The sequence below is a fragment of the Rhododendron vialii genome, chromosome 5a, assembly GCF_030253575.1.
Source record: "Rhododendron vialii isolate Sample 1 chromosome 5a, ASM3025357v1".
NCBI lineage: Eukaryota > Viridiplantae > Streptophyta > Magnoliopsida > Ericales > Ericaceae > Rhododendron > Rhododendron vialii.
The window spans coordinates 32,575,602-32,590,000 of NC_080561.1; the positions used below are offsets into that span (position 1 = coordinate 32,575,602).

The following is a 14,399-nucleotide window of genomic DNA, read 5'->3' on the forward strand; positions in this document are numbered from 1 at the left end:
GTCACGATTATAACTGTCTCTTTTAATCCAAAACATGAACCGGCGAGGATCCGAATCCAATTATCCCAAACTTACCCCTAATGATACAAAAGAATTCTAATGCTATCATTAAAAGTATTCACTAGTACTCCGTTTAGTAAAAGATCGGTGGAATGGCCCTTGAGGCATTTGCTCCACACTTTCCCTTTGTGGAGGCCAAGACTCCAGAGAAGACCAAGGAGAAGACTTTGAAGAAGCAAATGAAAGTCATCGTCAACACAGAAAAAGACAACACCCCCCCGGGCCCAGGCCAAGGGAAATTCCATTCGCACCCCTCGCATTTTTTAAAAATTCACACCGAATTTGAGATTTATCATAAATTCTAAAACTAACCAATGTCGCCTCCAAATCGAGAACTCTAGCCACAGCTTGCCGGCATCTCCAACTGTTACTACCGCCAACACCAGAGCCACTGTCACTCATCCTCTTGGTTGCCGCCCTCTCCCACCCTTTCCCACCAAGGGATGACAATTACACTTGTACCCATTGGTAACCAATCAAAGAAGGTTGATGAGAACAGGATTTCACTTTTCTCATCCACAAACTGAAACAGTCTTTTATACCTCCATATCCATCTCCCTAGGAACATTCTTTGGGCATCCAATTCCCGCTCCTAACGAAAATTAGAGCTCCTAACATGTATTGCGTAAAGGGATGAATACTGGGGAAAAATAGACAAAATTATCAATTGCTATGCTCGGTGTGGGTATTGAGAAAATAAGAGGGTGCAAACACAAATTTCCCCATTCATTAAAATAACATCATTACTGTTCTTGCCCCATGCGTGGGGTTTGGTTCATGTTTCACATCTTTAAAGTAAATTAGAACTAAAAGCAATTAGGTAGTCAAAATAATTAATAGTATTAGATTGTGTGACTAAATATCAAAACGAGATTTTAGCTTCTTTCTGTAATTGATAATGCTATGCAATCTCGGGTTGGGCAGAAGATTGCTCTGCGAGCATGATGCCGTTTTCTTGCTCCTATAAGTCTTGTATTATTTTCAAGATTAATGAAATTTTTTTGTACGTAAATATATAGCATTCGTATAAAATGAATGTCACATTTACACAAAAATGTTATAAAATTTTGAAATTCAAGGGGTGAACACCATATATATTCAAATATAAATTGTGTATTGTAACATTTCTTCAAAATTTAATTCGTTGGTTCTGTATTAAAAGGTATTAGGACTTAGGAGTACCACACAAAAACATTCCCATAAGCAGTTTGCCAAGATATCCTCGAGAAACACTCAAATGGAAAGCGAAATTATTCCCCCATAAAAATCGAAATTGACTTCATTGACTTGACTTCGGGGAAAGAAAAATTACAAAATAAGGATAAAATGTGGAGAAGATACCAAACGAGTGCGCTGCCATACGTTCTCCGCTCGCGCTTTCAATTTTCGCTTTGTGTACTTAATTCTCTCTTTCCGCTCACATTTCCAATCTTTGCACTCTGAAGTATTGGAATGTTTTTAAAATATTTTTTGCTCGCGCTCGCATTACCGCTCCCGTACGCACACGCTAATATGTCACACTACCCACTAGTTGGCAGAGACGCGGAAGTGGAGCAAGGGAGTCTGACTGGAGGCTCCCACAAGATGTGGAGGACTAGCGCCCATTGGCCAGTGCCACGTTCAATTCTTCTCTCATTGGACAATACATTAAAAAAAGTCCACAAAACCACTCTGCCAGTGGCTGCTAATGTAATTAAGGGTCGGTTCCGTTACGGTTCTTATTTTTTATTTTACGAAATAGATCATTCTTTCATACTAGGTTATCAATAAATTAAAAATTAAATACTTATTTAAAACATAAATATTTATTTTAATCAGTGAAACACAAATAGCAATATACATGCAACTCTGATATCACATGCGCTTTTCTAATTGGGCAATTTTTACTTACACCCTTTATGGTTTGGTCAATTTTGTGGATGGACCCCCCAAACTTTATTTTATAGCACATAAATCCCTTGTGGTGTGTGTACTATGTGCACGGTCAAACTTTCCATTAAAACTAACAGAAAATGGAGGATCTTCAGTAGCTCTTAAGATCAGCACAATCAGAGTCTCTGCCAAGAATTTCTCCAATGATTAGAGGATTTGAAAATTTATCTTCCTATATAATTTTAGTCTTGAGTTTGCAAAAGATTTGGAAAATCTTCAGTAGCTCTTAAGATCAAAAATTTCTCTAATGATTAGAGGATTTGAAAATTTGTCTTCCTGTATAATTTCAGTCTTGAGTTTGCGAAGGATTTTGCTTATCAATAACAAAGGTTGTGGTAAAAACAAAGAGGAGGGAGAGAAAAATGGTAATATATACTCCATAAATTTAAGAATTTTGGGATGGCAATTGCCTTAAAAAAATAGATTATTCTATATTAGCGATGTAAAACGAGGTGAGCCAAGCCGAGCTTTGGAGTGTTCGAGCTCAAGCTCAGCTCATTTCTAATAAAGCCGAGCCTAATTTATTTATTTAACAAGCCGAACTTATACAATTGAGCCGAGCTTTATAGTGTTGAGCGCGACTTGTTTGCTAAACGAGCCTAAAATTCGAGCTCAAGCTACTCGCGAGCATTTCGATTCGTTTGCTGCCCTATTCTCTATATAGGCACTTGGGTTCCATGTTCTGTGAAATGTTAACTTTAACGGAAAACTTTTGAGTGACCACATACTACACAAATCATATGGAAGTCATGTGCTACAAAATGAAGTTTGCGGGTCCATCCGCACATTGACCAAACCCTAGGGCCTAAGTGAAGTTGCCCAGTAAAATTCCCTATAAAAGTGGCCCAACCAAACCCACTGGTCTTCTCAGTCGGACGAGCTCTCTACTGGTCTGCCGCTAATGGCGGAACTTGCTCGAACACCATTTCCACTTCCACTTCTCCTTCTCCTACTCCTCGTTCATTCCTCGCTCTCTGAAATCATTTTCGAAGAACGTTTTGAAGGTAAACTCTTGTTTGCACTTTTTGATTCATTCGATCTTTCATGTATCTGTTTGGTTCCTCGGAAAGGATAAATATAAATGAATTACTCTAAAAGTAAGAAGTCTGAATTTCAACCCTTTTGCCTTTTTGTGGTGCATCAATCAGTTCATTGCCCTTAAGATATAAATATAAAAAAAACAGTTCAGTGCCCTTTTTATAATTCAGTTTCCTGGATTTAAGTGTGGGACCATCTCTAGCCTTACCCTCAAACTTTCGCTAAAAAAATACTAAGCATGGATTTGAGCAGGAGTAACTCTTTTAGTTGTTTTCTTGCTCTGTATATCAGGCAGAAAATTCCTAGTCAACTGGTTCCAAGTAGGAGATTGGAGTGTTCAAAACTTGGATCTTCTGTGTATTACCCTTTCCCCACTTTGATTCGTTGGGTTGGGTTTCAATCTTGGACATATTTAGGGCTAGTAAATGAGCCGAACAGTTGAACAGTTCATTATTCAATCTTGGTTTGAAAACTTAACGAGCTTTAAAAGCATGTTCGGGGTTGGCTTGTTTGTGAGACAAATCGGTCTCAAATGCGTTTTAACCGAGCTGAATACGAACCGATCACGAGTTGCATGAATTTCTTAGAATTATTTGTGGAACGAGCTGAGCGGTAGTTTGTTCAAGTTTGGTTCGAAAGCTTAATGAGCTTTAGAAAGATGTTCAAGCTTGGTTTGTCCATGTAACAAACCGATCTCAAATGAGCTTTTAACGAGTGAAAACGAGCTCGAACTCGAGCGGTTTGGTTCGTTTATCAGCCCTAGATGTACGTGCTTCATTCCTCAGACAGAAATAGATCAAAAAACTGTACCGGTTGGGATTGACTTATTGTCTTTGCAAAACGCCCAGACAGCCAGAACTTTTGAAGTCAAGCTTTTTCCTAGGAAATAATACTAAAAAAGAGTAGAAGATGGAGTGTTGAATCTGTTTGTTACCCTTCTCCATTTGATGCCATTTTCCTAGGGTTTCAATGTTGGATTCCATCTTTTTCATAGAAAGGGGGGGAAAAACTCTCCCGTACTTTGTTATTTGCTTTATATGTTGCTAAATAGGGCAGGATATTCTCAGTGGAGTGTCCAGTCTGTTTATTACCCATTTCGGTTGTGGTCCATTCTGTCCTTTTTACTTATTTGGGTATTTGGTCTTAATGAATCTGTTTGTTTCCCACGTAAGCTAAAGCAATTACAAGACTGAAACTAGAGGCAAAACCAGGATTTTGTTCTTGGGGGTGCCAAGCCAAAGTTCTTTCCACTCCACTCTGCAGATCTCCTGTTCTATTGAATGCAAAATTTGAGTGCCCTTATCATGCGAACCTTATATGGTACTAGAAAAGGGATTAAACACCCAAAATTCACAGTATACCACCTCTATTGTACTGGCATTAGATTTTATATGTTGTTAACTGCAACTATACTTGACTATACTTGAGTACCTTCAATTTTTGTCACTTAATCTACAGAGGTAGTTTTCCACAATGTTCAAGTAAGGATAAAAAGTAAAAGAGCCAATATTTTTTTGGTGAGTTCGGTCACAAGTGACTATTTTAGGAAAAGAATCTATAGAGTGAAGCCCTTATTATAAAAATGAGAGAGGAACGCGGGGTCCATGTAAAGGGGAAGAGATCAAAGGACTGAATACAAATTTCTAATTAAGGGTGCCAGTTGGGGGCTGTTCTCTCTAATTAAGGGGGTGCCACATTCATATATTGGTGAGTTGGCTGTACAGTTTACACTAAAGATTCAAGCATGATTGGACCATGTGATAGGGTGGTTCCGCTACTGACTGAAACCACTTTTTTCTGTTCCTATGTTGCTAAAGAACCATATTCGTATATAAGCTTTTCATGGGCTTTCCCTGGAACCAAACTGAGAATGGTGAATATTGTCGTAAATTGCTTTGTTGTCTTCACCTAATTCTTTCTCCTTTGGATGAGATCAAATTATCTATTATTCTTTTTTGTCTAGAATTCTCCCCTATATCAAAGGCAAATATTCCGATGGAATGTACATATTTTTCTTGTTATTATTGGAAAAGACTCTTGAGAGTTAGACCTATTGGGAAAGTGTGAAAAATGGGAGAAATTAGCTAAGCTGCTACATTTTGAAATGCAGTTTTTTAAACTCTGAACTATCTCCTTTCTAGAGATAAGACTCTTGCCAGAAGAATAGGGGCCTGATAATTCATTCTTCTGTTGTAGCTTGTTACTTGATTATTCACCATCTATTTGTTTCCATGGATGGGAACCTGGATTCTTGGTTTTAATTGTATGTTTGTTTGGCTGGAAAAGATGGTTGGCAAAGCAGGTGGGTTAAATCAGATTGGAAAAAAAGTGAAGGGAAAGCAGGGTCATTCAAGCATACAGCCGGAAAATGGTCTGGAGACCCAGATGACAAGGGTAATTATCCCTCTAGATTCATTTGCACTTGTTATTTGAGTTCCGTGCGTCCAAGTATTGTGTGTGTATGAAATTGCCCCCCCTCATTATTCCAATTCTGAATATAAACAGATTTAAAATGGGTATAAATGTGTGCGTCTGTCTGCTTATGCTATCTTGTCAATTGAAGTGCTTGATGGACAAGTTGTTGCATCTAAATTATATAATTGTTGCAGGGAATATGTAGAAATCAATTCATTACAAGTTCAGTGCCTAGTTTATGACTGCTGAGTTGCTTGCTTTGCTTGTGTGTGTAATTGAATCAGACTTAACTTTCCGAGCTAGATTTTCAAATTGAATCCTAGTGTCGTTAATGTGGTCATGGTTGTGGTTCCATGGAATAGTATTCTGAAAATTAGAACAGGTGTATGATGTTGTAAAAACTAGAACTGGGCTATGATACTTTAGCATGCAGTGCAAAATAAAAAAATGGTCAGCTAATAACTAGTAGTGGGCTTTGCTATTGGTACCTTGATGTCTAGATTATAGTTGCATGAAACAGGTGCGGGGGCTGGGGCTTGAGCATGAGTGGAGTGGAGGCACGAAGGCACATTTGAAAGCACTCGGATGATTTCAAAATTATAAAAAATTTCTAGTGCAGATTATAAAAATGCTGAATTTGGGCGGGGCACGAGGGCACATTTGAAAGTACTCGGATGATTACGCACTTGTGAAAAATTTCTAGTGCAGATTATAAAATTGATGAATTGGCTGTTTATCCACAACAAAGTGGAGCAAGGAAATGGTAACGAAATTACAATTGAAATCAGTAAAACTTGATTTGGTGAAAGTTAATGGAGGGAATTACTAGGGTATCACTGATGTACGTAGTATTTATAGCATGGCCTTGGGATTGGTTTTCAACTCAATTAAATTAGGTTAGAGAGTCAACTCCATTATTTGGGAAATGTTACATTCAAAAACTAATGGGGAATGACAAGGTAATGGCTTGATGAAGAAAATGATTCCGAAGATATACATCAACTTAAGAATCAGAAAGGCCAAAAGTTTAGCATCGATTGGTAGCCATTCAATACTATTGTCTGGTGCTCCCAAAATGGCTTGGTCTTGAATGACAAGCTTTAATCTGGTGCATCAAGGATTACCATGTCATGGTACGTAGCGGTTTCTGGTTGGGTGAAATTGGAACTCGTAAAATTTGGTAGTTTGAGTTTCCAAAGACTCCGAACCTTGACTGGGTTTGTTTCATTGGGTTTTCTATCATGCCGAATTTAACTGTGACCTTCATTTGTGGAATTTTTTGCTTGTCCTACAACCATTTAATCAATATGTAATACTCCCTCCGTCCCAAAATGGATGACAATTTTTGAAACTCGTGTCATTTTTTGTCTCTTATATTTTTCAATCTATAATGTTTTTCATGAGTTTGAAAACTTTGTATTATAGAACTAATCGAGAACTATCAAACAAGATCCATATTGCATATTTTTTGAGATCCATATTGAAAGATATAAGGAATTGAAATTGGCATGGATATCAAAAATTGACATCCAATTTGGGATGGAGGGAGTATATCTTAAGGACATATTTTCTGTTTCTGGGTCTAAAGCAACAAATGAAGATACATGCATAGCTATTCAGGACTAAGTTGAACAAAAAATGCTACTACTCATCAGGATCTATCCCAATTGGAAGGGAGATTCCATTGTGGAGGAGTGGGAAGTAGGATCAAGGAGCATGGTTGTTTGAAAAATATTAACTTCGTCAGAATGTGAAATGTGGACCACTGAGAACTGGCTCCAAGTAAATATATGCAACAGAATCAACCCATTATTTGCTCAAATCTGGAAAAAGATTGGACCAGTGGGGTGGAGAGTAACTATGCCTGAGTCAGACAAACGAAGTGATGAGAATTTCCAAATTTGTGTACGAAATTCTTTGAGCACAGTTGCAACCAACTCATTCTGCACTTATCTTTTTTGTCTACTTATAGCCTGACTTATACATTGAAAAAAAAGTAGGCTGAGAGGATCTAATAGTTTAGAATTAAAACTGTCTGTGTACTGTTCTAGGTATCCAAACATCATCGGATGCCAAGCACTATGCCATATCAGCAAAAATCCCGGAGTTCAGCAATAAAGATAGAACATTGGTTCTCCAGTATTCTATAAAGATTGAGCAGGACATTGAATGCGGAGGTGGCTACATTAAACTCCTTTCTGGATTAGTAACTCAAAAGAAGTTTGGAGGCGACACTCCTTATAGGTGAGTTTGACCTGTTATAAGTACTCATATTTCGTGCTATGTAGTATGCAAGTCTATGGTGCTAGAAAAATGCCAAGGGGCTTATATAGGACAAAAAGAACTTGATCCAAATCATCGAGTTCAGTAAGATGAGTGGGTGTTTTGTGTTCTGGTGACTGAAACTCTTTTGTAGGTTTTGCTTTCAATTTTCATATTCTTCTGGTAGGTTAAGCCAACTCTCAGTGTAGTTTCATGGCCGGGTAATATGGCAGTTGCAAATTCTCAATCATTGGAAAATAACTGTCGTACTAGTGACCTTCAAATGATGTGCTTTCTAGAGATGTAAAATTTTTGTCATTAGCTATTGAGACTAGTGGCCTTCAAATGACGTGCTTTCTAGAAGAGATGTAAATTTTTCGTCATTAGCTATTGAGACCAACAATGTATAAGAAAGACTGGGTCTCTGGAGAGACACGGACCCAGTACTACAAGAATGCATTGAGAAATTGAACCTAAAATGTATTAGAAACTAGGTCTACATGGGTAACGGTTGGATCATGTTTTTGGGCTCGAGGCAAGGATTAATAGGAGGGCATACAACAGCGATATCCTGTTTTGTACAGTAGGTTCAGTTGGACCCATTCAACTTTCTAGATTTTCTAGCATACATGTGATCAGTGTCATTGTCCGTAGAACTTTTTGTGAAACAATGAAACCTCTATACAAGAACTAATGAACCCTTTCTTGCTGTCATAGTTTTCCTTTTGTATTTAACTATAATCCTCCAGTTCTTTTATTGACTGCTGCTCTTCATAAACCCACTTTCTGTTAACAGTATGGTACAACCAACCCTTTTCACATGCATTGATAAATGATAACCCCACCCCACCTCTCTCTTATTACACCCATCATTGGTGACTGTATTCAAGACACTTGGTTATAATTGTTCTCTTACAAGGGAGTGGGTGTGAAAAGCAGCATACTAAGTGTATTTTGAAGCTCCCCAAACTCTTGGATGCATCTGCTCACTCTTCATGCTGAGATGAAATTGTTCAGAAGTCTGAACCCACTGAACTTTTGCCTGGGAGTTATCCCCGGGTGTGCGGGGGGTTGGGGTTGGGGGTGACCTGGGTATGTCATTATTCTCAATTCCAAGTATGTCAAGATTAAACATTATTAATTGGTTGGTTCCTTCAGTTTTCCTTTTAGCTGGTTTCAGTTTGAAAATGAGGGTAAATTTTTTTGATAGGCAAAAAATGTGGGTAATTAAACATGAACTTATAACCAGGCATACTTCTGCAATTCTGGTAATTACTCTGGAGCTTAGTACAGTTACTATGATATTTGTAGGTGATTGTAATGGAATGTTGATGACAAAGTTCTTAGAAATGTTGTTCAAATGAAACTTAATGTCGATAGATAAAATTATTCTTACCCAATTCTTTTTGATCTCCATCATCTTCCTGTATCTTTAAGATGTTAGTCCTTTTCTATTTCCTTTCTTTTCCTTGATTCAGAAACGGTGATTTTGAATTTAAAACACTATAGCCTCAGTAGTGTGTAAATGTCATGAATTCTGCCCAAATCCATTTAAACTTAATTTTGCTCTCACGATCTGCGGCCGTTCCATTTGCATTGATTTTGTGTAGTATGACTAGGATTTGGTGCAAGAAGTTCTATTTGGATTTTTTTTGTAACTTATTAGTATGACTAGGTTTTTGGTGACAAGAGTCTTGAGGACAAATTTCTAATTGCCTTGATTATGACCCTTAACCGAAAATTTTGAAGTTTAGTCTAGGATTTGTGCTGCATGATACACACACATCAGTTTGGGATGCTGCAACTATGTGAGGTCAAGCTGGGTGAACGTTGTGACTTACTGGTCCTTTCTGGTATATCTAAGTGCGGTGTAATTTGGAAATCAGTGAAGTACAACGTTTAGCTATGATCCGATATGATGCATTATCATAGATGGGTATATTTTTGCATTATTGGACATAGTTTTGGATGAGTGAATGTTGTCCAAATCGAAATAACTGTCACATACATTTAACATACGTGAAAAACTTGCAAACCCATTGTGATCATTAAAAACAGTCCCATGTGACATCTGCTGCTCCAGGAGCACAAAATATGCCATGTGATGGGTCCAATACTTATCTCGTCTTGTTCAAGCTGTGTCTGGGTCCAATAGGTGTTTGACAATGCTACAGAATAAAATGAGGCGCATGTGCTTCTGAGGACATGATCGTTGACCAGGTCGATTTGTTAACCATTTATACCGAATGTACGCATTTTATGGTGCAACGTGGGGGCATTTTTGGTGATTTAATAATAGGTTCTTCACTTTTTCTGAATTGAATAGTGAATTTGTCCACCCTATCATGATGATCCTCCATTAGATTATCTGATCTCTATTATTTCATAGTTACATTCACTGTATGACTCATCATTAGGTTACCGTGGGTTAAAATTTACATTTGGTTTGGTTTAGTGAATTGTCTATTTTTTGGTAAGTAGTGAATTGTCTATTCTGCTGTATTAAGTTTGTTTTCCCTCATTTAAAGTGTCATTTTGCAACCTTTTAAGTTATCCACACTAATTCGTGGAAAGAAATTTGCCTTGGCTAACAAATTATATGTTGTGTAGTGTAATGTTTGGACCAGATCTATGTGGCACGCAAACAAAGAAGCTACATGTGATACTCTCTTACCAGGGCCAGAATTACCCCATCAAGAAAGATCTGGAGTGTGAGACGGATAAGTTAACCCATTTTTACACGTTAATTCTTAGACCTGATGCAACTTATAGCATCTTGATTGACAATAGAGAGAGAGATTCTGGAAGCATGTATACTGACTGGGATATCCTTCCTCCTCGGAAAATTAAGGATGTCAATGCAAAAAAGGTTTCATCCTAAACTTTGAATGTTGAATTTCATCTAGGAAAGATAAAATCAGATGTCTTGGGCTTTTAACTCACCTAGAATTGCATCCTGCAAATCATCTGTTGCATATTTGTGCTTGGTAACTTTTCCATTGACTTGTTCGACTAAAGCATTCACTTGCTTATCTCACAGCCTGCAGACTGGGATGATAGAGAATATATTGACGAGCCTAATGATGGCAAACCTGCGGTATCATCTTATACCTCTTACAAGGAATTTTGTTTTTTGACATATTTTTGTATTTATTCGATCATGTCTTATGTGACATCACAGGGATACGATTCAATCCCAGCAGAAATTCCTGACCCAAAAGCTAAGAAGGTTAGTTATTTCTTGTGTGGCGATATACTTTGTGTGCAAAGCTATGTAATTGATTGTTCTCTAACCGGTTGATATGGGACTGGCTGCAAATTAGCGTGAATTTACATCCAAAGGAATCTACTTCAATTTCCTAAACTTTATTTTTTATTAAAGCTCTTTCTCCCCAGTAAGCTTTATCTTCATAGATCTGGTTATGGTTCTGTTCTTTTCTTTTTCTTTTGATTTTTCCCATTTTGATTTGGTGCACATACTGAATGGAAGAAAAAAACTTAAATGCCATGTTTTTCATTTCATTAGCCTGATAATTGGGATGAAGATGAGGATGGGATATGGAAAGCACCGAAGGTTCCAAATCCAGCTTATAAGGGACCTTGGAAGCGCAAGGTATGCCAAAAAGTTTTTCATGACTGACAGGAGAAAGCTTGTAGTTTTGTTATTTTCCGACATACTTCTCGGCAGTATATGTTAACTGGTTTATTAACAGAAAATAAAGAATCCCAACTATAAGGGGAAGTGGAAGATTCCTTGGATTGACAACCCAGGTATAACATACGTTTGGTCTTAGTATTATCCACATGGATGACTACATCTGTACAGATGCACATGTGCATGCAGAACCACCCACATACATGCCTGCTGCTCAGAATCCTGTATTAAGATGCAAAGAAATTGGCTTATTCCCTTTAAATATTGGAAGATTGTTCACGAATGACATATTACCTTTTTCTCCTCCACAGAATTTGAAGATGACCCAGATCTTTATGTTATGAAACCTATCAAATACGTTGGCATTGAAGTTTGGCAGGTGAGATAGAAGCATCAACCTGCCAAGATTGTAAATACCCTGTCTCTGATATTTATGTTGTGGGTGCAATTATTCAAGTGTGAACATGGTGGAATGCAGGTAAAGGCTGGTTCAGTTTACGACAACATTTTAATAACTGATGATCCAGCATATGCAAAACAAGTTGTGGAGGAAGTGTTTTCAAACAGAGAGGTGTGCGTTATTTCATTCTCTTTCTTCTTCCATGGGCCCAAATCTCAATGGTAGTGCATTACTTTTTACTCTCTTTGTTCAAAAATTCAGAGTGAGAAGGAGGCCTTTGAAGAAGCTGAAAAAGTGAGAAAAGCACGGGAAGAAGAGGTCACTTGCTAGACTTAATGTTCAGTACAATTAGGTAAATGTAGCTATGAGCTTTGGTCTTACTTAAGGGTTTGCTTTTATAAATTTGCAGGAAGCTCAAAGAGCAAGAGAGGAAGGTGAGAGGAGGAGAAAGGAGAGGGGTTATGATCGAAGGTACAGAGATCGGGAGCGTTACAAAGACAGATATAGAAGGGTATGTATCTTCTACTATCACTAACTATAGCCCAACTTTTGCAGCTCGACTCGAGCTCGAGCTGAGTTCTAGCTGAGCTATATTTTGCCGAGCCGAGCGTGAACACTTAAAACTATAGCCTGTCTCAGTGCTAGATTGTGTCACCGACCAAATATTACACACAATAATGTGTAATAGGACCCACCAACTTTTCTCCCGCCTAAGTGACCAAGTGATTTCCACCCTCCCATTTGGTGCTTACCATTGGGCATTGGTTAATGACACCATGTGGAATCCCCTAGTGGTGTCACCTTTGCCCACAATAACTGTCCTGGGATAGTTAGTCCTTGGATTGTGTGGAATTTTCCCTTTTGTGGTTAGAACTTAGAAAGTTCTTTTTCCCTTGTGCTTTTTCCCCGGGCACCTTTTTCGAAGTAAATAACTGCTTGGAAGATCTTGGGCAAGCGTCTGAACCATTTAGTTTATGAGTTTTATCAAAAATATTTATTAGTTAGTCCCTCAATCCCAAATTGTTGGTTTTGAGTTTGTCCTAACTTCTTAGCCCTCTTTGTAAAGTCCAAGTAAAAGTTGTTAGTTTTCCGAAACTGTCCTTCACAAATGGCTTTTTTTGTGTATTAAAACTGGGAACAAAGGCGTGACGATTGAAATTAATGCCTTTCTAGTTCAATTTGAACATGAGTGCAATTATTACGTCTACTTCAAAAGTTGAAATTCTCAAAAGGACCAACATTGTGAGACGGTGCAAGTATTTATCTGAGCAAGGCAGTTTGTGGGCATTTTCCTTTTGGTTGTGTAACTTCGAGATGATCGTGGGATTGCTTTAACTTGTTTGCCCTTGTGGTGTTTTATTATAGGCTGTTTGATCCCCTATTATTTCCTATTCATTCTACATATGAGGTGTGCAAATGGAAATATTGTAATGGAATTTCTAATACATTACAATTTTGTTTTTCAGCATGATCGTCGTGACTACATGGATGATTATCATGTAAGCATAAACCTCTCATTTACTTGAGTCTTTCTTAGGCATTAATAATCATGTGACATGGCCTGAATACTTTCAAGATTATACACAACTTTTCATGTGCTTTTAACTTGATTTATAAGTACATAAATTTCTTTAAATAATTCTGCTATCTGTGTGTGGACTTGCATCAATTGCAATATCCCTGTGATGATTCGAGACGTACTCCAAAAGTCTTGCAGTTTATATCTTATGTGGATGTCACATACATTTGTGCCGCACTAGTGGACCTCAACCATTTTGAGTTCATTTTCCTGTTTGATTTTTCATGATTTTTTCTTGGATTCACAAGCTGCTAGGTTGCAATATAGTAATTTCTCGATAGTTGGGCATCTTATGTCACTCATTACATCAGACGCGCATTTTTGCTTAATAGTGGAAACTTAAAATATGTTTGAGTTGAGAGTTAGTCATGCACTATCTAATAGCACTTCAGAAGTGCATTTGTGCATCGGCAAAAGTGTATTTTGCTTTCCTTTTACGAATGCAGTAGTTTATGTGAGCTGTTGATCTTGAGCTCTTAGGTTGTGGAGATCCCAAGTTTGCAGCGAACTGCAGCAGTATCGTTACTTGTGGTTTTTGTTGATTTCCGAATGACCTCGGTACTAAGAAGACATTTCTCTTTTGTGGGCTTTGCAGGATGAACTCTGATGGACTGTTTTGCTTCTATGTTCCGCTCCACCAAACGATGTGCTTAACCAGAATCAACTGGTTTAGAATAGCATGTTCTGAAGAAATTTCATTTTTGTAGCTGTACTGTTGTAATATTTATCACCACCTTTATGTGGGGATTCTGAAGAAACTGTAATGTATTTCATGTCTGGACATTTGTGCAACTGTGAGCAGGAGTCAAGTTGTTATAGTATGACTTCAAAACTAGTTTTGGGGTTTTCTCTTTTTGGTAATATGACTTTGACCCGAAAATCCTTTTTTTTTTTGAGATTGGTAAAAAGTTATTATTGTTAGAATAGTTAGATTAGTACATTGGAAGTTCATAGCGTTGATTAATATTATCTTTTGATTAAATATTACAAGAAGGTTCTATTGAGCTGGTTATGAGTGACACCTTAAGAGGACTAATATTTTTTATTTTGATCGGCTA

General features: G+C 37.6%; 1 protein-coding gene across 2 annotated transcripts in view; it reads left to right on the plus strand.

The window, feature by feature from the left end:
• Positions 1-2,832: 2,832 nt before the first annotated feature.
• Positions 2,833-14,399, plus strand: part of LOC131327223 (calreticulin-3-like) — a 63,608-nt gene continuing 52,041 nt past the window's right edge. Inside the window, exons 1-14 of one of the 2 annotated variants that reach the window (XM_058360268.1) lie at positions 2,833-2,996; positions 5,317-5,424; positions 7,497-7,689; positions 10,318-10,576; positions 10,748-10,804; positions 10,889-10,936; positions 11,234-11,320; positions 11,421-11,478; positions 11,674-11,741; positions 11,841-11,933; positions 12,024-12,080; positions 12,172-12,273; positions 13,229-13,261; positions 13,937-14,221. In XM_058360268.1, the coding sequence (XP_058216251.1) occupies positions 2,894-2,996; positions 5,317-5,424; positions 7,497-7,689; positions 10,318-10,576; positions 10,748-10,804; positions 10,889-10,936; positions 11,234-11,320; positions 11,421-11,478; positions 11,674-11,741; positions 11,841-11,933; positions 12,024-12,080; positions 12,172-12,273; positions 13,229-13,261; positions 13,937-13,948 (1,278 nt within the window). In that variant the 5' untranslated portion in view covers positions 2,833-2,893 and the 3' untranslated portion in view covers positions 13,949-14,221. Of the gene's footprint in view, positions 2,997-5,316; positions 5,425-7,496; positions 7,690-10,317; positions 10,577-10,747; positions 10,805-10,888; positions 10,937-11,233; positions 11,321-11,420; positions 11,479-11,673; positions 11,742-11,840; positions 11,934-12,023; positions 12,081-12,171; positions 12,274-13,228; positions 13,262-13,936; positions 14,222-14,399 lie in introns of those variants that run through there. The other variant, XM_058360269.1, reaches the window with a different exon arrangement.